General features: G+C 51.1%; 10 protein-coding genes across 10 annotated transcripts; 3 read left to right on the top strand and 7 right to left on the bottom strand.

Annotated features, from left to right (window-relative positions):
• Positions 1–926: 926 nt before the first annotated feature.
• STEHIDRAFT_77932 (cytochrome P450) lies at positions 927–3,582 on the bottom strand. Its single transcript, XM_007303212.1, has 15 exons — positions 3,390–3,582; positions 3,231–3,328; positions 3,083–3,174; positions 2,973–3,016; positions 2,824–2,921; positions 2,585–2,757; positions 2,273–2,523; positions 2,145–2,211; positions 1,882–2,082; positions 1,799–1,828; positions 1,503–1,736; positions 1,405–1,437; positions 1,322–1,350; positions 1,062–1,254; positions 927–977 (listed from the first exon to the last, which is right to left on the bottom strand). Exons 1-14 carry the CDS (start codon positions 3,553–3,555, stop codon positions 1,088–1,090), a joined length of 1,683 nt encoding a protein of 560 aa, XP_007303274.1. The 5' UTR covers positions 3,556–3,582; the 3' UTR covers positions 927–977; positions 1,062–1,087.
• A 1,281-nt stretch (positions 3,583–4,863) lies between these two features.
• Positions 4,864–7,426, bottom strand: STEHIDRAFT_110420 (cytochrome P450; the record flags this gene model as incomplete). Its single annotated transcript, XM_007303369.1, is given in 16 exon segments — positions 4,864–5,021; positions 5,083–5,111; positions 5,177–5,248; positions 5,268–5,376; positions 5,444–5,568; positions 5,630–5,659; positions 5,712–5,912; positions 5,980–6,046; positions 6,101–6,351; positions 6,409–6,608; positions 6,653–6,750; positions 6,802–6,845; positions 6,908–6,999; positions 7,053–7,120; positions 7,171–7,200; positions 7,261–7,426. The coding sequence occupies 16 exon segments, from the start codon at positions 7,424–7,426 to the stop codon at positions 4,864–4,866; spliced, it is 1,740 nt and encodes a 579-aa protein (XP_007303431.1).
• A 38-nt stretch (positions 7,427–7,464) lies between these two features.
• On the bottom strand, positions 7,465–8,393 carry STEHIDRAFT_120852 (uncharacterized protein). Its single transcript, XM_007303368.1, has 2 exons — positions 8,111–8,393; positions 7,465–8,055 (listed from the first exon to the last, which is right to left on the bottom strand). Exon 2 carries the CDS (start codon positions 7,938–7,940, stop codon positions 7,710–7,712), a length of 231 nt encoding a protein of 76 aa, XP_007303430.1. The 5' UTR covers positions 7,941–8,055; positions 8,111–8,393; the 3' UTR covers positions 7,465–7,709.
• A 392-nt stretch (positions 8,394–8,785) lies between these two features.
• On the bottom strand, positions 8,786–10,637 carry STEHIDRAFT_110419 (aspartic peptidase A1; the record flags this gene model as incomplete). The annotated part of the gene is made up of 11 exons (XM_007303367.1): positions 8,786–8,825; positions 8,892–9,035; positions 9,101–9,159; positions 9,217–9,357; positions 9,419–9,524; positions 9,589–9,713; positions 9,770–9,828; positions 9,888–10,028; positions 10,091–10,121; positions 10,180–10,295; positions 10,457–10,637. The coding sequence occupies 11 exons, from the start codon at positions 10,635–10,637 to the stop codon at positions 8,786–8,788; spliced, it is 1,143 nt and encodes a 380-aa protein (XP_007303429.1).
• Positions 10,638–12,741: 2,104 nt separating this feature from the next.
• STEHIDRAFT_167966 (uncharacterized protein) lies at positions 12,742–16,824 on the bottom strand (the record flags this gene model as incomplete). Its single annotated transcript, XM_007303366.1, has 5 exons — positions 12,742–13,646; positions 13,706–14,788; positions 14,859–15,185; positions 15,245–16,318; positions 16,630–16,824. The coding sequence occupies 5 exons, from the start codon at positions 16,822–16,824 to the stop codon at positions 12,789–12,791; spliced, it is 3,537 nt and encodes a 1,178-aa protein (XP_007303428.1). The 3' UTR covers positions 12,742–12,788.
• A 629-nt stretch (positions 16,825–17,453) lies between these two features.
• STEHIDRAFT_156114 (uncharacterized protein) lies at positions 17,454–18,968 on the top strand (the record flags this gene model as incomplete). Its single annotated transcript, XM_007303365.1, has 1 exon — positions 17,454–18,968. The coding sequence occupies one exon, from the start codon at positions 17,454–17,456 to the stop codon at positions 18,966–18,968; it is 1,515 nt and encodes a 504-aa protein (XP_007303427.1).
• A 378-nt stretch (positions 18,969–19,346) lies between these two features.
• On the top strand, positions 19,347–22,470 carry STEHIDRAFT_138938 (alcohol oxidase; the record flags this gene model as incomplete). Its single annotated transcript, XM_007303364.1, has 18 exons — positions 19,347–19,398; positions 19,481–19,645; positions 19,725–19,781; positions 19,844–19,947; positions 20,006–20,200; positions 20,274–20,284; positions 20,342–20,461; positions 20,528–20,772; positions 20,841–20,930; positions 20,992–21,040; positions 21,106–21,243; positions 21,308–21,368; positions 21,439–21,527; positions 21,587–21,813; positions 21,891–21,910; positions 21,979–22,069; positions 22,133–22,164; positions 22,247–22,470. 18 exons carry the CDS (start codon positions 19,347–19,349, stop codon positions 22,322–22,324), a joined length of 1,824 nt encoding a protein of 607 aa, XP_007303426.1. The 3' UTR covers positions 22,325–22,470.
• Positions 22,471–22,527: 57 nt separating this feature from the next.
• STEHIDRAFT_156112 (uncharacterized protein) lies at positions 22,528–23,170 on the bottom strand (the record flags this gene model as incomplete). Its single annotated transcript, XM_007303363.1, has 3 exons — positions 22,528–22,568; positions 22,625–22,843; positions 22,909–23,170. The coding sequence occupies 3 exons, from the start codon at positions 23,168–23,170 to the stop codon at positions 22,528–22,530; spliced, it is 522 nt and encodes a 173-aa protein (XP_007303425.1).
• A 595-nt stretch (positions 23,171–23,765) lies between these two features.
• On the bottom strand, positions 23,766–24,770 carry STEHIDRAFT_146639 (uncharacterized protein; the record flags this gene model as incomplete). Its single annotated transcript, XM_007303362.1, has 2 exons — positions 23,766–23,891; positions 23,952–24,770. The coding sequence occupies 2 exons, from the start codon at positions 24,768–24,770 to the stop codon at positions 23,829–23,831; spliced, it is 882 nt and encodes a 293-aa protein (XP_007303424.1). The 3' UTR covers positions 23,766–23,828.
• Positions 24,771–25,020: 250 nt separating this feature from the next.
• STEHIDRAFT_156110 (uncharacterized protein) lies at positions 25,021–26,157 on the top strand (the record flags this gene model as incomplete). Its single annotated transcript, XM_007303361.1, has 4 exons — positions 25,021–25,543; positions 25,601–25,689; positions 25,742–26,019; positions 26,088–26,157. 4 exons carry the CDS (start codon positions 25,021–25,023, stop codon positions 26,155–26,157), a joined length of 960 nt encoding a protein of 319 aa, XP_007303423.1.
• Between the last annotated feature and the right edge of the window lie 104 nt (positions 26,158–26,261).

The following is a 26,261-nucleotide window of genomic DNA, read 5'->3' as shown; positions in this document are numbered from 1 at the left end:
TAGTCACCGCATAAAATATTCAACCGCCAAATTTGTGCCCGGGAGGTCGAAATTCCAGTTTATTGAAAGAAAATTCCTGGAGCATATTTAAAAAACCCGGGACTCTCATAAATAATAAACAATTCTATTAAATATTAATTGTTTGGCGGGAGAAATTGAAACCCGCCAAATCTGGTGGGTGGGAACTTTGAAAGTCCCTCAGATTTAATTATTTTGGAAATCTGTCTTGGGGATCTCTTCCTTTCATCAAAAGGAGCATTTTGACAAGACAGATAAGTCTTAGAGGCGAATTTGACCCTCCTGTGACCGGGTCTTCCCGGTGTTCGACTTATGCGGTGAGTAAGTGCTTCGCACCATAGTAACTTACAGTTCTGAATGCTCCGGATGTAGGCTCCGTACTTTCGAATCTTACAGGTTCTTGCCTCTCCAACCTATACTTCTCGCTGATCGCCAACGAGTCCTAATCCTAGTCTGCGTTGTGCCCCAAAGAAATATCGATGAGTGACTCCGGACAGTGTCTGACACTGTTCGGAGGAGGACTGGTCTGAGAGTTCAAGGTCTACGCCACTCGGCCCTGGATCTCAGACGTCGAGACTCAAATGGCCATGTTTCCCGCACGCACGGACGAGACCTCTACTTGTTGAAGATGTTTGTGGGCTCCCTATAATGACACAATACGTCATGAACACCATACTTACAATATTAGGGACTACAAATGGGGATCTGTCAGAGGAGTCACCGTTAAAGGAGTGTCTCGAAAGACGGATAAGTAGCGGAGCGGTGCACCATTACATATTAAGTCAAAACCAACAAAGACAACAGGATGCTTGTGGTAAAAAAGCTATTTATCACTTGTGCAAGCAATCATCGCTAGCTATCAAATGTGCTGAACTGAGCGATGAGTTGAAGTGGCTGGGGACAGGGGCAACAAAGATTATCCTACACGGATAGATTTTCCAACGTCAGCGGATAGCAGACTAGCGAAAAGAGATGGTTGATACGGAGGCAAGAAGATCAGAGGGAGCCGCCTGTGACTAGATTGTCAACCATGTAAGACGAACCTGGTTCCATTGCAATCCCTTCAACATCAAGCAGCGCGTTTAAACCCAGGTTGGACTGGCGTAAGCACCAATGGCATAGAAGGTTTCGTGCCTCCCGAGACAATTGGGGAAGACACAGGTTCCAAAAGCCATTCGATCTCCTTCTTGCCGGGTGAAAAGTGGAAGCTAGAAACCAGGAGAGAAAGGACAATCTCTAAAAAACGGAAGATCGTCAGCAGTTGACTAATGCCGCTACACACGCGCAAGGGACATAGACGGACTCATCTCCATCTGCGAGAACTTGAAGCCACTGTAAAGCAGAGTTATATCAAGTATAAATAAGGATAAACGCGATAGAGCTTACATGCAGGACCTTCCACCACCCAAGAATGTCAACCTTCGGGAGCGATACAACCGTAATCAGTATAATAAATTTAGTCGGTCGTGTGGTGGAAGACAAACATATTGGAGTAGACTCCGGGGATACGAGCGTTTGTGACGCTCTCGGGCAGAGGTGACATCCACCTCTCGGGCTTCCACTGAGCAGCATCCGCTCCCCATATCTCCGTATAAGTGTTCACTGCCTTGATACCAACCATAACGGTCGTGTTCCTAGGGATAGCGATCTCCGAGATGATGCTATCGTCATTTCCTCTGATGGGGGTGCTCAAGGGCAGAATTGCGTCCTTTCGCGCGCTGTTGAGTCAAAAGAGGGATGAGGATCCTGACGTGATATAATAGTATTACAGTTAACTCACATCCTAGAAACCCCAGTACCCGGCGGGTGGCTATGGTTTGATAGTGAGAAATAGATCCCATGACAACACAAGGGCTGCCTTACACTCGAAGAGTCTCTCGACATACGGCCTCTAGGTACGGCAGCTCGTTCAAGGTATCATAATCAAGATCGCCTTCGGTTTGCCTTCGGGCATTGACAAGCTCCTCACGCAATGTGTCTTGTACTTGTGGATTCATTGCCAAGAGGAAAAACGTACGAGCGAGCGCAGTAGACGTTGTGTCCATGGCAGCAAAAACCAGAGTCCTGCAACATATAATGGTTAAGTGATCAGTGCTAGTGTGACACTTCAGGTCTTAGGAACGCACGTCATCTGGCTCAGCAATTCATGTTCAGGCAGCCGGTCGTCCTCGTCAGCATCCATATTAGATCGCACTGCGGGCGAGAAAGGAGTGTTAGAATGAGATACAGGCCGCAGACTCCGGAAAGGTCTCACTGAGGACGCTCATGATGTCCCTTCCTTCCCCGATTTGGTGTACCACTGCGTCATCTCCCTTTTCCAAGGCCTCCTTTTTGTGGGAGAACACCATCCTCGACGTCTCATCCATGACATCAGTAGCGTCGATCAACTGTTTGATAGTCTTGGATGGCATTAATTGTATAATCCAGCGGCGAAAGGCTGCAGGTCCGAAGTTGGCTACACAGGGAAGTAACATTAGAAGGATCGGGACTCGGGCACACGCCGGGCTGTGTTGTGCATGGGAAATTAGAGGTCTGTACGAGCATCTAGGAAAGAAAAAATACGTGCAATAGCATCTTTACCGCCGCTGCGTAACGGTTTGATTTGGTTTCGTCAAGCGTTTCGAAGGAGTAACCAAGTCCACCTTGGCCGATGAGCTCCAGTGCAACGCGAGTCATCCAGTCCAGGACGTCTATTTCCTGTGGCCCGCTGGTGACTTTGGCCTTCAAGACGTCCTCAAGCTAGACATAATGGTAGAAAAATCATGGTCTCCGATGCTGGTCAAATCCATTAGGAATCACGCTAACCTGGTGCGTAACTTTATAGAATGTCGGAATCATGTATCTCATGTGGTCGGTAGAGAACACCGGCAGAAGTAGCTTCCTCTGGCGACGATGGTGTGAACCTGCGAGCGACAATCAAGCATGGTCTTCATACTCGGAAACGAGAAACTGACCAAGGGTACCCAGTAATCCCATTCCAAAAAAAAGCTTGTTGGACCTGGGAAGCCAAGTTATACGTTTGGACTGCGTACTTAGCAAGACAAGAAGAACGTGGTAATCTTACTCGATGAACATGTCCGTCTCTTCGAATATGTCCTGATCTCTGACTAAGATGGTGTGAATGGCTTTTGGGTCACTAACGTGCAGTTGAGCATCCTGAAGTCAATGGTGAGCCACGCGCCACGAAGAAGTATCAAAAAGAAGAACATTACCCCAAATAATCCCCAAACCCTCCAGACGCTCCCATAGCGCTGCGCCATATCAGCGTGAAAGCCCCAACCACGCGTGTTAAAAACCTGTTGAAGATTGCCTGAGAACGAAGCTAAGTCAGATGTTGGCATTCACTTGGACATGTGGACGGGAATGCCGACCGAACGCTAGTGACTTTGCGGGAGGACCAGGGATGTTGCGTAGGTGTGCCTGAGTGCGCCAAATCCTAACTCTGGACGATATGAGGTAGGCAGTAGACACTACCAGTAGTGCAGTAAACGCGATTATAGTCGACATTGCGACTGATATGTCGGCAAGAAGCAGCATGTGAGGAGGGATTGTTAGAGATGTTGGCGATTGTAGGGCTGATCAAGGTGCGATGAGGTCAGGGTATGGGCTGCGACGTTCGCAGTCTTACTTTATACACAAAGAGGTGTGCGGTCGAGAAGTCCCGCATATCTAAAGGTCCTCGTTTATCTGTCTTAAGAGGGGGAGGAGATTGACGTTATGCACCCGGGGTCCCTAAGGAAACCGGATGTGGCACAATTCAAGGCATGGGCGGTCGTGGCAGAATGGCGTGCGGAAAAGAAGATCGTCTTCACAGTTGGGGTGCTAGGGGTGTGATAACAGAGAAGATGCTGAAGAATGCGGTGCGCATGTTGTGTCATGCAGTTGAGGCCAAGACACTGAGAGAACCTTATGGGTCGACAATTTCATGAATCTGGAGGACTCGAAGCCGCTGAACTTTTCTGCCAGTGTTGTAAAGGACGGTGATGATAAAAATCTGAACAAAGGACAGCAGTCAAGGGGCAGTAGACTCCGGGATGGTAAGGATTTGTCGGTGCCGATATGTCGGTCATTCCACAGTTGATGAGCGTCTCTCGAAGAGCTTCGAAACCACCGTAGTGTGGGTCGTCTGAACACGAGACACTGGGCAAGCGACGTAAGAGAGCGGAGGACCGAGATGGTAAACACAAAATCGTAAAACTTCAGATTCGGGAGATGCCGCCCGAGCCTGCGCCACACGTCGCCACAAATTGGTTTCTGCTCCTGTTCGATTCCTCTATGGCACCGGTTCAGGTCAACTTTTTCCAGAGTACAACGTCAGAATCGTCCATAGAAGTAGCGAGTCGTTAGCCCAAACCTCTTATATTATCCACGCAGAGCTACAGGATACGCTGAATAAGTATGCCGGATGGGTGCATCATGGACGTCGTTACGAACATCGCTGCGCAACATCTGAATTGTGACTTACTTGCATGCTTGGAGTACAAGAAATGGCGAGCCATCGGAGAGCTCTATCTCTTGTATATGTATATATATATATAGCATGGAATGTTGAAAGTGACCATAATTGCAAGAAGAAGAATGCGACATCTATGTCCATCATTGAGAGAGCAACAGCAACAAACCACAGCGACTCGGCATATATATTCGAGCAGGTCAATTACAAGATAAAAGAGTTACATTACTCGCCATCATACACATTTCTCTATGACTGAAATACTGACATGGAACGCCCCGTCTTCCAATTATTAGAGCGAATGAAGCCTCAGCACAATCCTCGACAACAGGCAGCAGTCCGTGAAAAACCATCTCGCAAGGCCTACATCGAATAATCCCTTGATAGAACATCTAAGCTTCCGCACCTGCTATCCTCGAGACAACTAAAGGCATGGACGGATATCTCTCTCCAGAGACCACGGGTGCAGCCACTGGGCCCAGAAGCCAGTCGATCTTCTTCTTCGTGGGTGAAAACTGGAACAGTGGGATCATGACGGAGAGGACGATTTCTAGATAAACGGAAAATAAGAGTCAGAGAGGCAGTCAGGAAGACAGGCGAGATGAGCGTACTGATTTCCATCACGGAGAACTTGAAGCCACTGTCACCAGGGTAATCGCAAAGATCAGCGATGGTAGAAGATCGAGAAAGAGGTGCAGAACTCACATGCAGGATCTCCCTCCTCCCATGAAGGTCAAGCTACCGTTGTGAGCAGTGATGAGTGCCTCGGATGTACCTCTGAGAGGCGATTACTTACAGATTGGAGTATACTCCCGGAACACGAGCGTTAGTGACACTATCCGGAAGAGGCGACAGCCATCGTTCGGGCTTCCACTCAGTCGCATCAGGCCCCCAAATGCCAACGTCTACGAAGTAACTATCAGGTGAATCCCATATACCACTGCACATAAATCAAAGGTTTTTGAGACGTACCTGTGTTGATAGCCTTGATTCCGACGAAGATACTTGTGTTCTTAGGAGTGACGATCTCATTGACGGTTGTTCCATCGTTCAGTCTGAGTGGACTGCTCAGCGGCAGGACGGTATCTTTGCGGGCACTGTGTGGAGTTGTGTAAGGGTTCCGTTTTATAGACGTGAGCAGCTATGCGAGCGACTAACATTCTCGGAATATAGGTGAGAGGAGGGAATCTACGGTGGAGAATCAGTATTGAGGTCCAGCCATGCTAGAAAGACAACTTACACGCGTAGGGTCTCTCTGCAAACGCCCTCTAAGAGTGGAAGCTCTTGGAGAGTGTCGTAGTCCAAATCACCCCCTGCTTCTCGGCGAGCAGTGGTAAGCTCCTGACGCAACTTCTCCTGCACCTCTGGGTTCAGAGACAACATTAGTAGGGCGCGTGACAAGGCGGAGGATGTCGTGTCCATGGCGGCGAACATGAGAGTGCTGGAGAGAGGATAGGAACACAATCAGCATGTAAGAATTGAGTACAACTGCAGACCAAAAAACTTACTTCAATTGTCCCAACAAATCAACGTCCGACAGCCGGTCAGCTTCGTCTGCGGTCAGATTTGCTTTCACTGTTCAAAGATCCGTTAAGAGAGGATTTGTGAGACTGAAGGATTGGGGCTTACGCAGAGTGCTCATGATATCTCTTTGCTCGCCCATCTGAGCGACGGCCGCATCTTCTCCCTTCTCCAGAGCCGCTTTCTTCTCCGCAAAGACCCTCTTAGACGTTTCGTCCATGATCGTAGCTGAATTGACCAGAGTGTTGATGTCCTGCATTGGGACGTATCGCACAGCCCATTGACGGAATTTTGCACTACCAAGCTTCGTCCAATAAGGAAGCGATTGCCCTATCAAACCTATCTTGCCGGCTGTAGGGCTTTACGAGGCAGTAAGCTACCCGGTCCAAGACGAATATGGGTATAAGATGGCGTACAAGAGCATTTTAGCGGCCTTGACGTAACGGCTATTTGCGGAGTTCGGGTTGAGGGCATCAAACGAGTATCCGAGCCCGCCTTGCCCAATGACTTCCAATGCGACGCGAGTGATCCAGTTCAAAACATCCACTTCTTGAGGACCCTTGGCAGTTTCAGCTTTCAAAACATCCTCGAACTGTTTGAAAAGATACGGATTCCCCTGTAAGCCTTATCATCCGTGGCTGTTAAGCAGGAGATTCATACCTGATGAGAGATTTTGTAGAATATGGGAAGCATGTATCGCATATGGTTGATGGAGAACAGAGGGCCGATTAGCTTGCGCTGGCGGCGATGATGCGCTCCTAATCGAATTCAGGCGCTGAGATATCCCCTTGGAGAACATGGTGACGTACCGAGCGTGCTCAACAGACCCTGCCCGAAGAACAACGAATTGGACCTAGTTTCGTGGGGCGTCGTTAGTGTCTCTAGACAAGCAGACGCATCAAGAAAGGTGCCCACTGGATGAACGCGTCCGTCTCTTCCCAGACGTCAGCATCTTTGATCAGGACGTTGTAAAGCGGCTTGGGGTCACTGATGTGAAGCATGGCATCCTGGGACGAGTGTCAATAGATGCTTTTAGAATGACCGTAAAAGAACGGCATACACCAAAGAATCCCCATAGCTTGTAGACTCTTCCATGCTCAAGCGGCATGCGGGCATGGAAGTCCCAGCCTGGCATAATAGAATGAGTAAGATCGCGTTTTGGACCTTCATCTACTCACCCTGCAAACTGAAGACTTCTCTAAGATTGCCTAATATCGGACAGTGGTCAGTATACTATGAAGGGGAAAGGGAAATTAAACTCTACTGACCGCACCAGTATTTCTGCAAGGCAGGCCCGGGTATGTTATGCAGATGAGTCTGCTTAAGGAAGTGTGTCAAGTTCCAAGCGATGAAAAGAGCTGCGCAAATGGACAGGCCCGCAGCCAACGACATGGCGAAGGAGGCTATTATCGACAGCAGTTTCGACCAGAACATCGTGAAGGGTGGGGACAAGTGGCAATGGGGGGGAAACGAAGAACGCTCGGGGGCATACGGAGACAGATACCACGCTTTTGAATGGGACGCTAATATATAGCGAGCGTGGTCGCACAATGGGATGAATTACAGGGCACTTCCCACGTACAGAGCACTGGGACGAGCGGGAAGGACGTTAGAGTGACTGTGCCGGTCTCAAGTAATGAGGATGACAGCAGATGCTTGAATACCCGACTACGAGAAAGGGCAGTGGAATACTATGCGTGCTCACAGCTCCGAAGCGCTATGGAGAATGTGGGTAAGTGTATGTATCTTGCGCGAAAACAAAGGCGGCGCTCTGATACAAGGCCCGATCTCCTGCCGTGAACATCCATATTGGTGTGATAATATGCGCCATGACCCGAAACATGTCCAAATGGATGGATATGAGGTATAAACCTGGATGCAGAGGAGCGCTATAAAGTCTATATGTGGTGAACGGCGAATTGCTGTCTAAATCTGCTATGAGTGCCATGAGTAAGCATGGGCTTCGATCGAGGGCAGATAATGATCAGCAATCCTTCGCTTTGAGCATGAAAGGAATGATTGACCTCCAGTAGTCGAGTAGAGATTTCCTCCTGTGTGTGGAACTGTCCACAGGATGGCATTAGTTGACAGGCATAACAACGATGTGGAGCAAGATACAATACGCATTCCCCCTGCCAACAAGTTGAAGATCGCGCCTCAGCATGCGGTAAGGTCAAGCCACCATGGACTCTCGCCAGTTCTCGTCATATCAACTTACAAATGTCTTCCATCATGGCCTGCAATGCCGTGGAAGAGTGGAATCGAACGCTGGGCCATTGAACAAGCGACCATGACACAGAAGCTCTGTATTCGGTCGGGCTGATTCATATCACTGGTCCAACATATCGCGCTGGAGAAGGATATCGTTCCCCATAGACTCGTTAAGGAAGTTGCACAGAGCGTGGAACCATCTTCGGACCTGAAACCTGCGTGAGGACGACCTTCGAGGAGGAAGGAAGATGGAACCTTGTGGCGGTACCAATCTCGCGGTACGGACGGAGCTCTAACGTGCATTTTAAAGTCCGCCACCATACCCGTGGGCCACTCGCCACATTTGCAAGGCTTGACGACACTGACAGAGTTCATCCGAAGGTTCTGCTCCGTCATCGACCACGTCTCATCGACCTCGCCCCTCTGGAAGCCGGGGATCGCTCATCCAAAGGATTTATTGTAATGCGAAGTAACGCTGCCATGTTCTCGACCAACTGAGGCAGATCCACAGATAGTACAACAACTACATCATGTTACATGTACAGTGATGGGTATAGCATGACAAGAGCTGTGACCAGTCCACTAATTAGTCGTCGAAGTAGTGTAGTTCGTGGTAGCAATCCTGAAAGATGCGAAGGTGGCAGTTAGCTCAGATAGTCCTATTCATCTTCTGAAGAGACCGACATACCCGAAACGCTGGTTCGTGGTGTCAAACACAGTGTAAAACCTCTCCAAGAATACCTGCCCATTTATAAAATCGAATCCTGATCCACTGGGAACACCCATGTTGCCGACGATCAAGTAGATCGCGTCTGTTGACCCGCCGAGGAATCTTCGACGTGGCACACCTGTGTTAGAACAGACTTCTAATATAATACTAGAGATGATGCGACTCACGAATTGAGGGAACGCGGCCAGATCTGTGCGTTCGGTGTGAGCCCAAAGGTAGTACCACCCTATAAATAAACTGATCAGCAAGATGATATATTCTCAATAACTTAGAAATAGCTTACAATGTTGAAGTTGAGCGTATCCAGCGCAGCGTACTGCGACGGTGTGATCGAGTACAGGCCAGTCGCATCATCAAGCACACCGCCCGTGGAATTGATGTAGCTCTCGAAGGCATCTGAAGGGAGGTACACAAGAGTTGTACCCTGGTAATACATGGCTTAGTAAGTAGCACTTTCAAACGATCAAACAGAGAAGAGGACCCACAGTGTCAACGATTCCTGCATCGCTAGCCATGATCTCAGTCGTCCCGTACGAAACAGTCTGGTTGATACCCCAGTATTCGGAGGCAGGGAAGCTATCCGTCAGCGGGCTATATAAGACGATATTGTTAGCATACTGGACGTATGATCATTTGAACATCTTTAGAGCCTCACGTGTAGGTTATGTTGCCGGTAAACTTGTCGGAAGATGTACCACCGAAGGTCAGCTCCCCGTTAATGGACGTGTTTGTTGTCGTGGGCTGGAAGGACACCGAGACCGACTGTCCCGTGATAGTTCCCTGCGTTGAAGAGAATGTGTCAGTCAAGTCTCTAGACTTCAGCTCGCCAATCATACCTGAGATTTCAGGTTGTCCGTCACTGTAGGAATCTCTTCGTAGACTCCCACGAGCGTACCTGCATGTGACGTCTATCAGCACTTAAAATGAGATGGATATCGAGTCAAAACTGCGCACCGTTGGTCAGACCAACAGGTCCGAGGCCAAGAATACCGTTCACACTGTCCTCGAATCCGCCCCATATGCTGGCGACACCAATACTTTGGTTCTTGATGACCAACGAATCCGAAAGAGTGACCGTATCATAGAATTCGCTCCCTACGGATAAAATAGGACAATTGAGTATGAGACAAGATGATTGAACCAAAAACAAAACACACCGTTGAAGCCACCTGACCCATAACCTACAGACTATATGATCAACGAATCAGCGATCGGACGTCCAAAGCAAACCGCGGGGACTACATACAATTGGCTGGGTAGTGTTGACAGACGTCGAAGTGGGGACGAAGGCTTTATTAGCACCGACCCATGTGTTCGAGCTGCCCGTGTCTACGATCACATCGTAGTAGGTGGCAGGAGATCCTACATATAGCAAAGCGTCGTCAGCCAAGAAGATACGCTGAACAAAGACATAAGCCACTCGCCAACGCCGACAGAGGCGATGTAAGAAACAGCCTGGTTCTCGACGGGGACAGGAGAGGATGTATTCTGGTCGAACCGAGAAACCGCGTTATGTCTTGCACCAGCTTTTGAGAGAAGGTGTTTGAGGCGAGCTTGATCTTGTTGCACGATGTGCCCAGGGCCAGATATGTTGACCTGCTTCGCGAAGGAGACGGTGACAGGCGAGTCACGAATAGTGGCAGGTGTAGCCACAACACTCAATGCGAGCACGAGATTTGAAATGAGGATGGTCTTGGGGAACATTATGAAACTAGACCGCGAATGGGGACGAAGGACCAAGACGGTGAAGAAAGATGCTGTAGAGTAGACTCTTCATCCTACTTCTAGTATATATACTGAAGCGTACAACACACATCCGTCGATGTTGTTAGTTGAGGACAGGCGCAAGAACAGCAGCCTGTGACGCTGTAGAAAGGATAAATCATGGTCGAACCCCGGGTAGTATCATCTGTATTTCTTGAGAGTTAGCGGGTATGAAGATTTGGAAGCTCTTCCCATAATTTCAGGGTGGCAACTTAGAGATCTCGAGGTCATCACTGCTGCTAGCGACGGCATGCTCTGACGGTGCTTCGTACAAAAGAGCGAGGTATGGCCGAGAGTGAAATAAGAGAGGGCCCCTCGAAACAGTTGTGTGCTTGTGGTCGATACAACAAGAGCTCCTGAGCTTTCTACAAGTGAGATCCTCTACCCTTGAAACTTTGTTCAAATTTTCAATTGTTCCTCCCCTCGAAGACAGACCTACGGTTGAGCAGATCGTTGACGTTGTCCCAGCCGTCTTCATCCTCGAATTGCATAGTGAACAACATGCACACAACCGGGATTCGATCTTGTTCGGGACAGCCAAAGACACCGATTCATGGAAGACCAAACTAAAGAGTCCGGTTGAGTGTGAGAGTAGCGTGCTTCCCAAGGTATCGAAAATAGCTGGATTCTGACGAAGATGACAACCAGCTATAGCTCGATGACGGTTCAAAGCCGGAACACTACATCCGCACGTCAGCACGAGCGAGTCATCGTCATCATTAGCCATTCGGCTGAGACGAATTCATCCTGAGAATATTGCGAGGAATAGGGAGAAATAGACGCGCACTCTCGAGGTGCCTCACGATTGTTTCACTCAACTCGTTTCTACTGTTTCGCCTGCCCAGCGCTATAGAGAAAGTGAAGACAGTCAGTTATCAATCTGCTGCACGCAAAATATTCGGAGACTCGTAGGGGCAGGTGCTCACTGTTGACTCGCTTGCAAGCCCGCTACTGCTTCGAATAGGGGGTCTGCGAGCAGTAGATGTGATGTCGGACTTAGTACAAGGAAGTGGGATGTGGCTGCGCAGAACATCACGCTGAGTGAAGCCCCTACTTCAGTCAGAGAAGCAGATCATCGGTTGAAGTAGACAAGAAAACAACAAAGGCTCACAACCCTCGACGTCAGTGTCCTCGTCGAACGGCATCCACAATACATCCGCAGTTCTTCGAGCTCCGTGAGAATAGATAGTGTTAGCAGTAAAGTCAATGAAAGCTCTTGGAGTGTCTGAGATGGCCAAGGCAACATCAAGAGTACTCGCCTGGACTGATCAGCTACAGCAAAAACAAGAATGGTCGCACCGTTAGATCATGAACCCCAAGAGACTGGCAAACGACGTGGAACTCCATCTGCGGCCTCCAGTCTGAGATAAAGCATGTACACGGTGGTAGTTCAGTGAACGGAGGGAGTAATTATCTGAGGCAGCGGATCAAGCTATGAGAAAGAAGGCCGGGTGCAGGGAGAAAGAAGCAAACCCCAGATGTACGTGGAGAGGGAGTCACCAGCTACTCTTTCTTGGTCGTGCGGAGTTGGAGTTCAATCCAAGAAAAGTAAGAAACAGGAGTACAGAGCTGGTCATTGGTTCGCAGCAGAAGAGATACCTTTGCGATAACGTTTGCACCTTCTCCCACTCCCAATTAGAAGCCTAGAAAAAGCCCGAAAACAAGTACGAGACCCTAACAGGAGCACCGAGCGACATTTATCCGGTGGCTGCTTCTGCACTTCGTTGAACACGGAAGATCGTAGTCATTCGAGGGTTTTTGGCGTTCACAAATAGATAGACAAAGATTTGAACGGGAAGGAGCAATACGGCGGTGAGATGGGTCACGGTTGGTCGTGCAGGCGAAGGAGTGGCACGTGCCAGTGGTTCAGCTTCGGGAGAAACCGGAATAAAGCAAGATGACGGGGTTGAAGCAAAAGCGCAAGAAGGTCATAGTAATTCGTCAAGTTAGGTAGAGATGTCAACAACGAAACAATCGATAGTGTACTGCACAGCGAGGAAGTGAAGCCCAAGAAACAATATCGTACAGCCTCATAGATACGGCGGTTACTCGATGCTGAAGGATCGTAACATAAATCAACCTCAGCTGAAATTACTTCCTCGCACTCCCAATCCTTGACCTTGTACTCCTGGAACCACTCGCCTGAACGGTCTCCCTCTCGGGCTCACTCTGCGCAGTAGCCTTCCTCGTCCTGGACACCTTCGCCGCTGCAGGCGCAGGCGCCGTCTTAGGCTTTGGGTCGGGCTTTGCTTTCTTCGGTGCATCCGCCTCATCCGACATATCTTCCTCCTTCACTTCGATGTCCGGGGTATTCTCCTTCCCATCATCTTTCTTCTTCGATGTCGCTCCCCGCCTGGTCGTGGCTGCGGCAGATGGAATGCCTGTCTTCTTGGGCCTGCCTACTCGAGCTTTGGGGACTGGTTGGGCCTCTTCCTCTTCATCATCCTCGTCCTCGTCCTCCTCAATGAACTGTGGGATCATTCCACGCTTCGCCCTAGCGGTAGCCGCAGGTTTACGACGAGTAGAATCTGATTGCGAAGACTCCGCCTTGTCGATCGTATCCAACGGATCGTCCTCCGAGTGTGTGCCTGCTCTGCTCCTGCTCCTAGTACTGGTACTAGTGGTCGCCTTCGCTGCTCGTTTCGGTGGTCCGACCTTTATAGGGACGTCCATGCGGGTTGTGGCGCTGGCCTCATCATCTGTTATCATGAATGACTTGGATACGGTACGGGTCTTTCGGGTGGCGGAGGGAAGCTTCATTCTGGTAGGAGGTGGCTCATCGTCGGTAGTGGTGGCGATGGCGGTACGAGTTCGGCGAGCAAGAGGCTTCGAGGGTGCAGGAGCCTGGGATTCTTCTTCACTATCTTCTACTTCCTCGTCGTCGTCGATCGGCTTAGGCTTCACTTTAGAGGTGCTAGCCTTCGACTTCGGAGCAGGTTTGGTCTTCGTCTGTAGGAAAAGTATATATCAGTCTTTGTGCAGTCATGCTCAAGGCGATAAGAACTTACGTCGGCAGCTTTACGACCCCTTGCGGCTGGTTTGGCAGGCGCTGGTGCAGGAGCCTCGGTCTCTCCCTCGACCGATCCTTCCGCGTCAAGTTCATCATCATCTCCGTCGTCCTTCGCCACACGTCTACCCCTTCTGACTACAGCACCCCTCGGCGCTCCTTCCTTCCCCTTCCCGGCCGCCCCACTCCTAACGGCGCCACCAACCTCCGGCGTCAGCTCATCGTCCGCCATGGGGGTGTCAACGTCCGGCGATCTCCTCGATGAGGCAGGCGTTCGTCGAGTGCTACGAGAAGGTGGTTTGGTCGACTCTTTGGTGGCCGGGGTCTTGCGCCCTCTGGTGCCGCGGCCCGTTAATGCTGGGGCGGGCTCGGGTGTACCGCGACCGTTCTCCTCGTCGTCTTCCTCTTCAGGAGGGGCCTCAGGAGCTTGGAATTGACGATATGCAACAGGCGTGGAGTACATCTCTCCTAAACTCTCCAGCGCCTCTCCTTCGCTCTCTCGTGACGTGGTTTTTGGACGCGAAGGATGAGGTTCGTTCCGGAGGTACATCGCCTTCACCCCATCCATCTTTGGTGTTCCCATCTCCGCGACTCGTTTTTCCTGTTCGGCTTCCTTGAAAAGGGGGCGGACACCGGAATAGCGAGGCGTAGCTGGCGCCATGCCCTTCGCCGTAGTCGAGGAAGAAGGCCTCGGCTCCTCAGTGTGATCTTGATCTTCGTCACCATCGCTGACGTCCATGGCCTCCTCATCCATATCCCCTTCTTCCTTCGCCTTTTCGAGGGCAGCGAGCGACTTCCTCCTCTCATCCTCTTCCATCTTCAAGCTCCTGCGCCTCTTCAGCACCTCGACCATATCGTTCATCCTCTCCAATAGGACGCTCGTGTCCTCTTCTTCGTCTTCCTCACGTATAGTGTTACCCTTGACAGGCGAATTAGATCGACGGGCGAATGGACTGGGTGCAGACATAGTAGACTGGGTAGGGCGTTGAGGCGATTCCAGAACGGACGGTCTGGAGCCAGGGATGCGATCGCCAAATATTTCGTCGGTAGTGTGTAACGTGGAGCGTCGACGCTCCTGGATTGCCTGCACACAAAGATATTTTATATCAGCCACGTTCGTACCTAATAAGGTAGAACAGAAAATCTGAACAAACCTGTCTTTCTGCCGCACTGACACCCGTGCGTCCCCTCCTCTCGGGAGAAGGAATGACGTTCGTCCGCGCATTAGCTGGAGACAGCGGCATAGGAACAGTGATGTCCTTGAGTCTCCACGGTTTAACGACAGGGACTCGTCTTGCACCGGCGGCGTCAGCTCCACTGAGTGAGAAACGAGGTGGTTCCATGGCTCCCCCCATTCCGCCTTGGAGAGACATGAATCGCTGAGGGTGGGGGTGGCGCACACGTTGTGGCGTGAAGTCTGTAGGATTATAAGGTTGCTTCGTTTCCTGATCGTTCCCGTCGGTTTCATCCTCGTGCTCAGCCTAGAGACATAGTCCGGATGAGTAACAGCCATGATTACACGAAGAGAGAAGAAACGAACGTCTGTGATGTCTTGCTCGTCCTCTTGAGCCATCTTCTCAGGCGAACGCGACCTTGACCTTGAGATAGCCCTCACCGGCCACGCCACTGCTTCCGCCACAGCACCGAGACTCTTTCTCCAGCTAGAAACTGGTGCTGGCCTCGCTTGTTCCTGCTCATCCTGTTCGTCCTCGTCGATGCGGTCCTCCACGTCAGCAACGGGCCCCATATCCTCTTCATTTTCGAACTGTTGTGCCGCCTCACCGTGCCCCGGGGCCTCCTCCGGCTCTTCCTCGTCTTCCTCGAGGACCGCGACACCAAGCCCACTAGCCACCTCCCTCTCTTCATCGTCGTCGTCCACATGGGCATCCTCAACCTCCATCTCAGCCTTCAGTTGCGCTCTCTGCGCCGACCTGAGTAGCACAGCACGATGCAACGACGAGCGAGGCTGCCTCTTCGGTTGCGGGGTACGGAACTGCTCCTGCTGGTTCTGCTGTGAATGTTGTATACGAGCAGGCGGATTGTAGGAACCAGTAGCTTGTCGGACCCGCGGCGTGCTAGGCCCTGCAGCACCACTAGTAGTACCAAACTGGGGACGTTTCAGAGCTGGGGCGGGGAGAGGTTCTGGCTCGGCCGGAAGCATGACGTTTTCGACAATGACGAGATCCCTCTCCTCCTGAAATACTTTTGGTTTATCGCCGTCCACGAGCACAATCTCTTCCTCCTCTTGTCCAGCGGGGTAGGTAGAACGCTTGAGGGGCGAAGGCTGTCCCGTCTTAAGGGGACTTTGGAGAACCTTGAGGTTCTCCCGTGCGTCTTTACTAGGGCGTGGTGTGAAGACTTTGGCGCTTTCGATCATGCTGAGGCGTAGACCCTTACGGGGTGCGTGCTTGGAGGGAGATGGTGTCGAAAGGAGCATTGGACGAAGGTTCTTCGGAGGGTAAGAGAATTTGAAGTGTTTCTTGTGGATGGTTATGAGCGTATTATTCGGAAGGGGAATTGTGGTGGGTTTCGGGTTGTGTGAAGTCGAACCGGTCGGAAATACGGGGCAGTTATCCACTTGGAGCCCGTGTGCGCCGATTACTTCCAAGAAAGCCTGTACAGTCGAGATCAGCTGAGTCTTATGAACAAACGTTGCATGCCAACGAGAGATAACGCATGAGCGAGGAATGATTGCTCCTCAGAGGTCACAGCCTAGGCACGGCTTTATAGTTATCAGGCCGTGCACTGGCAGCTGCCACCACGACTGATGCGTGAGCGCGACTGATGAGAGGATGCAGCATTGCGCCTAACAACACATACATGACATCGAATATGATAGCAACAATCTCTTCACTGATCAACCAAAAACAGTCTGAAGCACTGTGCTATCGCAACCAACAATTGTCGAATTGAACTAGAACGCACCTTTGACTCCTGGAAGAAAATCCTCGCATGCATGCCACTGACTGTTGGATAGTATAGTCTGATACTGCAGTCTGGATTTCGGCCAAAAGTGACCTCCTCGCTGTCGATGGGGAACGAAGTGACCTCAGAGTCGGGTTCCTTGCGTTTCATGAGACGAAGGACACCGTAGCGTCCGACTTCAGAGGCGTCTTCCATGCTGGCGAAGGTGTTGGTGGATGATAGTGCTGATTTCTGCGGTTAAATCAAGAGTAGATATATATATAAGAAAATAGAATCAACGATGAGCCCGATGGAGAGCGCGCCGCCACCAACGGAGAGAACGGCTGGTGAGAGAGTCGAGACGATCGCGTCGAACAATTGCGACCAAAGAGATACGCGGTTGAGCTTGGCCACGTGACCCTGTCAGCCCCGGCATAGGCCGGTGAGCAGAAGTAATCAACAATTTCGACACAACGTTAGCAAAACGTTAGCTTCTGATAATTTTACCGAGCCGTTATTCTCTACTTGTTTTATTCTGTATGGTATACTCCAATCCTTACTACATACAATATAGTACAGGGTGGAGGCAACACGAATTTCTCGCGAATTTCAAGGATTGTTCCGGAAAAGGCGCCACACGCTAACATAATCCGATCAGCATATGTACGCCACACCATTGTCGATCCGGAAAGCGATTCTGGTTCTTAAACTAGACAACCACCAAGCTAAAGTGGATTCACACTGCGAAGCGGGTTAGCGTACGTATCCCTCTCTCTTATTTTGAAGGTTTACAACAAAATGAACTTGTCTCCTGCTGGTCTTTAATCAGGCACTTTTATAGCACAATGACGTCGACCTCTTTCCTCTCATCTTCACGCTGCCCCATCGAACTTCTCTCAGAAATCTTTCTCCACTGCGCGGAGTACCCTATCCTTTCCGTCGTGGACGGTCGATTGGCTCCATTACTTCTCTTACGAGTCTGTCGACGATGGAATGAGGTCGCACTCGCAACTCCTCGACTGTGGTCAGATTTCCATGTCGCGATGCATAGTCCTGGCTGGATGAAAATGGTAGAGCAGTGGGTAGACCGACTGGAGACCGCAACGACAGAAGAGCGCCAGAATATGCTGGCCAACCAGCCAGAAGACGATCAAGATGCTCAATTTCTCAACTTCCAATTCGGTGCCTTTCAGCGTTGGATAGAACGCTCGAAATCTGCACCTTTGGCATGCAAGGTGCTTCCAGGCGATTTGACTAGCCCTCTGCGACAGGACATATACCGCCAGTATCTATGCGTACTCATCAGAAATTCCTGGCATTGGGGAAATATCACATTACTGGCACTCCCGTCTCGCCTCCCAGAATGTCTTTCCAGCGACTCTCCTGTCTCCAAGCTTCGCAAAATATCGTTACTTCCCGAAGGCTCTATCGTTGCAACACAAGAAGGTCCAGATCCTTCCCTCTTAAAGGCTTTACAATCCGCTCGCCAGCTCCAGGACTTCTCCACGAAGAGTTACAAATCATGGACGTGGACTTTGCCTTGGACTCAGCTCACTCGACTGAGCTTCAGTACAGTCAGCGTCACAACGGTGGATGCTGAGTTGATCTTCGACGTGGTATCGGAGTGTACGGCGCTGCAATCCTTCTCAATCCAAGTCATCTCTCCTCCGCCCCTCCCCTCAGTTGTCCGCGACATAGGCCAAAGAGCACTAATCCACCCCACATTGCAACAGCTTTTCATCTTCGCAAACACGGGCCTCGTCCATTCCATGCTCAATCGCCTCACTTTCAACTCGCTCCGAAGTTTGGAGATCGCCGAGGCCAACTTCCTGGACGAGCCGCCTGTCCCATTCCCGTCCATTCTCCTAAGCCCTTTCGGTACCTCGTCTTCTACTCTAGAGCGGCTTCACCTACAACTGTGCCGAATCGCTCTCGACGACGTGGTCGAGGTCATCAAGCCATTTCATGCTCTCTCCTGCCTTTATACCCCGCACTTGGACGTTCCTGACAATCAGAACGCTCCTAAGTTCGTCGAGAGCATGACACTGCGATTTGACTCCAGTGGTCGCATGATCTCTGGCCAAAACCCATTGCTTGAGACATTAGATGCATCCCTCTCTTCCGCCTTCTTTGACTTGGAAGATCAGTTCGTCGATATGATCGAATCTCGTTGGCGGCTCCCGCCATCACCTGTAACCACCGATGGCCGGCCGGTACCTCGCCTACGCCAATTAAGGATCGCGTCGTACTTCGCCGTCGAGCTGAAGAATAAAAGGCCTGAAGCATACAAACGGCTACGCTCGTTCAAGGACGAAGGGATGAGGATATCGAGGTTTGGTGGGACTAATGCAAATTGGTGAAGTGAAGGAGGTAAGCGCTATTGTCTGGTGTCCCGATTGATTCATTCTGATGACTAGGAAGTGGCTTTATGTTTCGCATAGATCAGTTTATCTTCTGTGTCCACTGTTGGCTCGTGAGGAAGTGCTTCATGAAATCATAGTCTGTTCTGAGGAGAAATACAATCCAACAGGGCCTTGCGATAGAAAGGCGGGTCGAACTGTTATGGATATGAAAGGTCGACGGTTTCAACAACCCCTAGTAGCCGCCGAAGTACCTTCTCATTCCATTCATGGACGCGATTTGTCAATGAGTCAGCTGAGGACCCGTCCTATTTTGGCTCGCGTTTTGGGCGTTCTCACACTCTCACACTATCATTTTTCTCTTCCTTGCCATCTATCATGACAGAGAAAAGCGTGCCAGACAGCGAATACGACATCCTAATCGCAGGAGGTGAGTCTGAGTTACTACCCATTCTCCTGTATTTAACCTTGCATGAGAGTCGTAGGCGGCACTTGTGGATGCGTAATCGCAGGCCGACTCGCTTCCCACCCCTTTCTGAGGATACTGATCCTCGAGGCTGGTCCATCCACTCGAGATGAGCCCAAGCATATTCAGCCAGGAAGATACATCCACAATCTAGCAGCTAATTCCGATGTGATCAAATACTATGCTGGACAGCCTTCTGAGGCTCTAGCAGGTCAGTAAGCAACTTGATACGTTGTATTTTGTTTTTTTTTTGGAAGCGGACGAGCATATATATGCGATTACTTCTTTAGGACGAACGCCTCTTGTGCCCACGGGACATTGTCTCGGAGGCGGATCGAGCGTTAATCGTGAGTGAGCTCCTCGACGGCAAGTCCTCTCTCTAAATGACCACGGCTAATTCACTGTTCAGTCATGATGTACACTCGAGCGAGTGCCTCTGACTATGATGAATGGGAAACAGTCCATCAGAATCCAGGATGGGGGTCCAAAGACCTCACTCCACTTCTACGGAAGGTGTGCTGTTCGCCTCATCCCAGGAAGTAGAGACTGACGGTTCTGTCATTCTGTCTAGGTCGAAACGTATCAAGCAGATCCTAACGCCGCGACCCATGGCTCCTCGGGGCCTATCAAAGTCTCTTCCGCTGGCGTATACTCCAATGTGGCGCAACAATTCCTGGACGTTGCGCGAGAGTGGGACTCCGATCCTGAGCGTGTTGTGGAAGAAGATTCTGACTCAAACGATCTTAGTCGGGTGAACGTGTATTGCGTAGGTTGGCCCCGGCCGATAATTATTTTTTGAGACTCGACCTTGGGCTCAACTCATCGGTTTCTATCAACAGAAATGGCAGAAGTGAGTATCGTTCGCTGAAACATGGCCGGGAAGACGATAACCTATGCTATATCGTAGGTGGATTGATGGCCAGTCAGGCAGACGTTCGGACGTCCCACACCACTTCATTTACAACCAATCCAACAACCAGAACCTTCACGTCGTGACAGGAGTACACGTCAAACGTATCCTGTTCGAGTGAGCGTTGGGATCTTCACGGTACATGCGATATATGGACTCACAATACTTTTCTTTTGATGATAGCTCGAATGGGAGAGCCAGCGCTGTCGAGTTCCAATGGAATCCCGCGGTACGCCCCAACGCAGACCCGTCGTTCACCCAGGTCGTCTACGCCACCAAGCAAATCATCCTCTCAGCAGGCGCTTTTGGCTCTCCGACCATCCTGGAGAGGTCAGGTATCGGCGCACGCAGCATCCTCGAGAAAAATGGCGTCACACCTGCGTTTGGCCCAGAATATGAGCTCCCTGGGGTAGGGCAGAATTATCAAGGTCTGCTGGTCGTCCTTTCTATGTTTTATGTAGATAGCACCCCTGACTAGACGGCTTTGATCGTTCAGATCATCACTTTTTATTCTTCCCATACAAGGCCGCGCCAGAAGCAGAGACGTTGGACGCAATCGTACGAGGAGATGAGAAAGCACTCGTAGGTACGTCCCCGCCATGTTACTCTTTGACAGGTACTGCACCAAAACAGGCCTTCAAAATCAGAGGCCTCCAAGCAATGGCTCGAGACCGGACAAGGTCCACTCGCATCGAAGTACATACTCTCAGATCGACTTCCGATAGTATGAACGTCAGCCTGACAAACAATCATGCCGTTAGTGGCATAGACGCGGGCATCAAGTTCCGACCTTCTCGACGCGAAGTGGAGGAGATTGGACCTGATTTCAAGTTGCGATGGGACCAACATTTCGCGAATGCGCCCGACAGGCCTGCATTTATCTTGGCACCGGATTCTTTGTATGTTCTTCGGATAATAGTCCTTGGTGGCTTGTGGATGCAGCTCATCTTATGCATCCGACAGGTTCCTCGGCGATCCAGCTCTTGTGCAGCCGGGAAAATACTACTGCATGGAATTCTTCACGGTGCTTGCTCTGATGTCTCATTGGTCACTCCCCATAATATCCTCCTATGCACTAACTCTTAATTGGACAGACCTACCCCATGTCTATAGGACACGTTCATATCACATCCCCAGACGACCCGACAGCCCCAATCAACTTCCGACCCGGCTTCCTAGAGGAGTGAGTTCCATTTCTCCACTTATTTCTTCCGCCCACTATCTGACACGGATTGGACGTAGTAAGGCAGACGTACAGCTCTTGGTATGGGCCTACAAGTTCTCTAGAGAATTAGCCCGCAGAATGCCCATCTTTCGAGGAGAAATCGAGGGAATGCATCCCAACTTTGCGGAAGAGAGCGAAGCGCGCGTCGTCGCGGATGCGGAAACTGCGTTTGGGATGGATGAGCCGAGAGTGAAGTATACAGAGGAAGATGACGCTGTTGTCGAAGAGTTTGTCAGACGAAATGGTTAGCGTGTAGTTCCAGCGCTTGCATTCGTGGAAGTTATCACTCACCTGAATCGTTTGACTTCAATGGCTCGCTAGCTGCTACAACTTGGCATTCAGTACGTTAGATCCTCGTCAGCGCGAAGGGAAACTGACTGAGACTGACACTTTCCCTGGTGCTACGTAGCTCGGTACCTGCGCTATGAAACCGCGCGAACATAACGGCGTCGTAGACAGTAGACTGAATGTCTATGGTACAAAAGGTTTCAAGGTCGCCGGTACGATCTTCCCCTCCAAAGCTTCGTCCCCAACATCTGCTAAATCTCACCGCTTGGTTACAGACATGTCAATCTGCCCGAGCAACGTCGGTTCGGTCAGTCGGCTTGTCATACAACTGCTTCGGTAAGAACGCATGATGATTCAAACTAACTGACCTCTCGAATCGGTTGGTGTAGAACACTTACTCCACCGCGCTGGTCATCGCGGAGAAGGCTGCCCTCCTCATCGCGGAAGAATTGGGGCTTAATATATAGTCGTGGCTTTATTTCTGTACCATCCAAATGTAGTGGGACTGAGAGCCCTTTCGTTCTGTTGGAGAATTGTGCCGCAGTCTCACTTGTGCTGGCATTGACCTCAAAGTACGAGCGATACGCGCTCGTCCCTCCTACCACTCCTAGCGTAGACTAACTGAATTCGATACCTTCTCCGCAGGTACTCATTATGAATGAATGATACATCATATACACTCCAAATCCTTACTGCTTCCAAACTCCGCATCTATGACATCCAACGGTATTAGTGAACCTAAGCAGCACACGGCGCCACAACCGAACATACTCTCGCCACTCCGTACTGAGTCGTCCTCTCCCGATCCCGATCCTGATTTCTAGCTATAGCCTGGGTATCGACACACCAGCTACGGTACTCTTCCTCCAGTGCAACGACCCCAGTAATACCCTCATGGACGATAACGCGCTCGTTCTCATCCAAGTCGACAATGGCTGAGTCGATCTCGGGCTCGAAGCCAAAGTCGGCGGTCTCACATTCCGACACTGCGACGCCACCAAGGGGTAAATCAACTCGATCTGCCCCAAAAACCAAGGTAAAAATCACTCACGTTTCGAAGGGACGTATGTCCGCCTCTGTCCACCGACACACCCCACGCATCTCTTCGTCAATTCCTTCTTCGACTTTCTCGCCTTTTGCTTGCTTGACCCTTCGATGCGTTCGATGTTATCTTCGTATAAGTAGGCTGGGATAGCCGGAAGAGGCGGTTCGTTCATGGTGAAGGATGGGAGGCCTGTTTGGGTGGGAGGTGCCGTTGTGGTTGGGAGTGATCTTTTAGTGTAGGAGGCGGAGGTGAGGGGGAGGCAGGGCATAGTGTAGTGTTATGTAGTGTGGCTTAAAGGAGAGCGTGTAAGAGGGGAGTCACAGCTAACACCACGACAGATGGTAAGGAAAGAGCGTGGTCAAGGAAGAGGAGCGACTGGTATTGAAGTCCCATATTTGCAGATGACGACCCCTATGATGCCCAAGGGTTGCGGAAGGCAGAACGTATAGGGATGACCATAACCACCATATCGGGCTGCCATGTCGGAAGCAGTAGAAATCGGACGGTCGCTACAAGACCTATTTGCTGCCTGATGGCTGCGATGGACGGAGTTTCGTCCGCCGTTGCGGCTGAAAAGCACTGAGACAGCGTCATTAGCTATCGGGCGCAGTGGACGGCGTTCGATGGCAGCCATCTTCGTTTGCTTCCGTCGCAGCCGTAGACTCGGATGCAGGCTTGATGTTGTACCGAAGGGTGGAATGTAGCATGAGAATAACCGCATCGAATAACAACTAACGATCTCGTCAATGAGGATGAGAGTGCCGAGTTTCAATTCTTCAAGGCACGGCAGATGAGTAAAGCAACAAAGGCCGCATGCTAGGCGATACGATTCACAGTTGACGAGGAATACAGTGAGACAGGAATAAACATAGCTGATTGTCTGGTACGTTCCAAGAAGAACAGCAAGCGGGGGAATATAGTCTCGACTAGTTACGCAACCAAGCCGTCTTCGCAATCTTCTTCTGTTTCTTCTGTTCTTTGAATCGCTCCTACACCTCCATATCAGCAAAACAAGATCCACCATAGCCGGTTATAGAGGAATAACGTACCACATCCTTCTTACTCGGTCTCTTCCTCTTCTTACCCGCCTCCTCCTCTGCCGCCTCCTCCTGCTTCCTCGCCTCAACCTCCTTCTCCCACGCCCCCACATCAAAATAAACCTCACTCATCCTCTTCGCTCTCTCAAACTCCGACAAATGCCCGGGATCCCGGGCGTCAGGCCGCGCAAAAGCGCCCGTTCGAGCGTTGAACTTCGCAGTATGATAGTAGCCTGCTCCCGACGCTCCAGAGGGACCAGCCAATGATGGGTCGAGATACGCGAGTGAGGGGTCGATACCTTGCGCGGCTGCCGCTTCTTGAAGCGCGTACATCTGCGCGAGGGAGGCCGGTGTGGCGTCGGCGGCGGAAGGGGATGTGGATGTGGCGTCGGGGGCAGGAGATGCGGAAGTGGAAGGGTCGGCGGAGGCGGAGGTAGAGGTAGAGGCTTCAGCGGCTGGGTCGTTGGTCGTCGGTTGAAGAGGGTTCTCCCATGTCGTCTGTTGCGTGAGAGAGTTAAAGAAATAGTAGGCATTGTACTGAGGAGACCAGATCGCCTGCCAGGTGTCTGCAGATGCTGTCGCCGTCGGCGTTGACGAGCTCTCTGCGTCGGCACCATCTTTCACAGCATCAGCTGAGGAATCGACCTCAGGTTCGGCCGAGTCGTCATCAGCATGCTTTGCGGATGTCGACGGCTGAGCAGAAGGAGAAGCAGGGGTAGAGACCGAAGCTTTAGGTTCAGCAGAAGTGGAGGCATCGGCGGCGGCCGCAGTATTCGGCTCGGGCGTCGCGTCGTGCGGTGGACTAGGACTCTTGCTCGCTGTCGGAGACATCGTGGGCGATGATGAGAACAGCGAACAGACGTCCTCGGTTTATGGTGGCACTGCCCAGTTTCAAAGCCAGCCGCGACTTGCCGGAGCGTCTCCGGCATGGTGTGGCCCCGATATTGCGTGGCCATCGTTCAAGCCCCTCTCACCAACGCCTCTGACGCCGGCGATCACGACGACAACAACCTCCTCATCCACCCCTTCATCATCCACAACGGCGTCCACAAAGAGTTCGTATCGCGAGAAGGCGCCGACGATGTACGCGCCTGTACCGTCCATCCCGCTGCGGTCGGCGATGAAGCACCCCTCGAGACCGGGGACGCCGTTGGCGGGCACCCCACCAGTCTCGCCATATAACTTCACGACTGCCCTCCCGTCGACTTCATCTACGGGTATACCAGTGCCGTACACCCATACCCATTCCAGTCAGAGTCAACACAGCACGATCGCATCAGGCTCGCCATCTGAGCATCTCTCCCCCTACAGCACACAATCGCAATCACCCACAGCTTCGACTATCCATGCACCCCATGCGCTTTCTCAAGGTTATACGCCCAAAGTGTCGTTCGATACGTTTGAGAACCCGGCTGCGTCCATGTTCTCGTTCACTTTGTCGGTGAAGTCGGATGGGTATGTGAGGAACAGACATACGAGGGTGTTTTTGTGTGCGGCCAGTGCAGATGATAGCGGGAGACAGGCTTTGGATTGGGCAATTGAAGATCTGGTGCAGGATGGTGATGAGCTGGTCGTATTCAGGGGTATTGACCAGGAGGACCTCGGTATGCATGTCCAATATCTTGTTCTATTCGCCATCTGATCAAATATATTTCGTGCAGACAAGGATCATGATATTGTACGTGAGGAGGCCCGAGAACTTCTCCTTCGTATACAGCAGAAAGCTATGGACCTCGATCACAACCGTAAAGTGCGTCCGTTCATGTCTCGCTCATGATATACACACTAAAGCGACGCCACAGCTCTCCATCATCGTTGAATTCATAGCCGGCAAGGTTACCACCACGATCGACCGTCTCATCGCGCTCTACCGTCCCGATAGCGTCGTCGTCGGTACGCGGGGAACCCGTGGTATGAAAGCATGGGGAGCGGCGTTCGGCGCTCCCGGCATGGGTAGCGTGTCGAAATACTGTTTGAGTCACTCGCCTGTGCCGATCATCGTCGTGAGGCCGGAGAGTAAGGTCAGGAAGGCGATGGAGAAGAGGAAGGCAGATCCGAAGAGGGGGAAGCACTTTGACGAGTATGTGGCGCTCTTATTGTTCGTTCTTTATGGATACCTTTTGCTAATAATCCCTTGCTTGCTTGTAGCGGAACGAGGTTGACTGCCACACGCAGCAATATCCCGTCGGTGCCGATGATGTCAAGTGTTACCCGATGAAAGTCCCCTGATTCTGTGCACTGAATATACATCATCCTTTGCATTCTCACGCACCACCTTGTTGCTCTCTCGATTTCTTTCTTCCGCACGTCGTCATCACCTAC

Source organism: Stereum hirsutum (genome assembly GCF_000264905.1).
Source record: "Stereum hirsutum FP-91666 SS1 unplaced genomic scaffold STEHIscaffold_6, whole genome shotgun sequence".
Taxonomy (NCBI): domain Eukaryota; kingdom Fungi; phylum Basidiomycota; class Agaricomycetes; order Russulales; family Stereaceae; genus Stereum; species Stereum hirsutum.
This window is presented reverse-complemented; position numbering and strand designations above follow the sequence as displayed.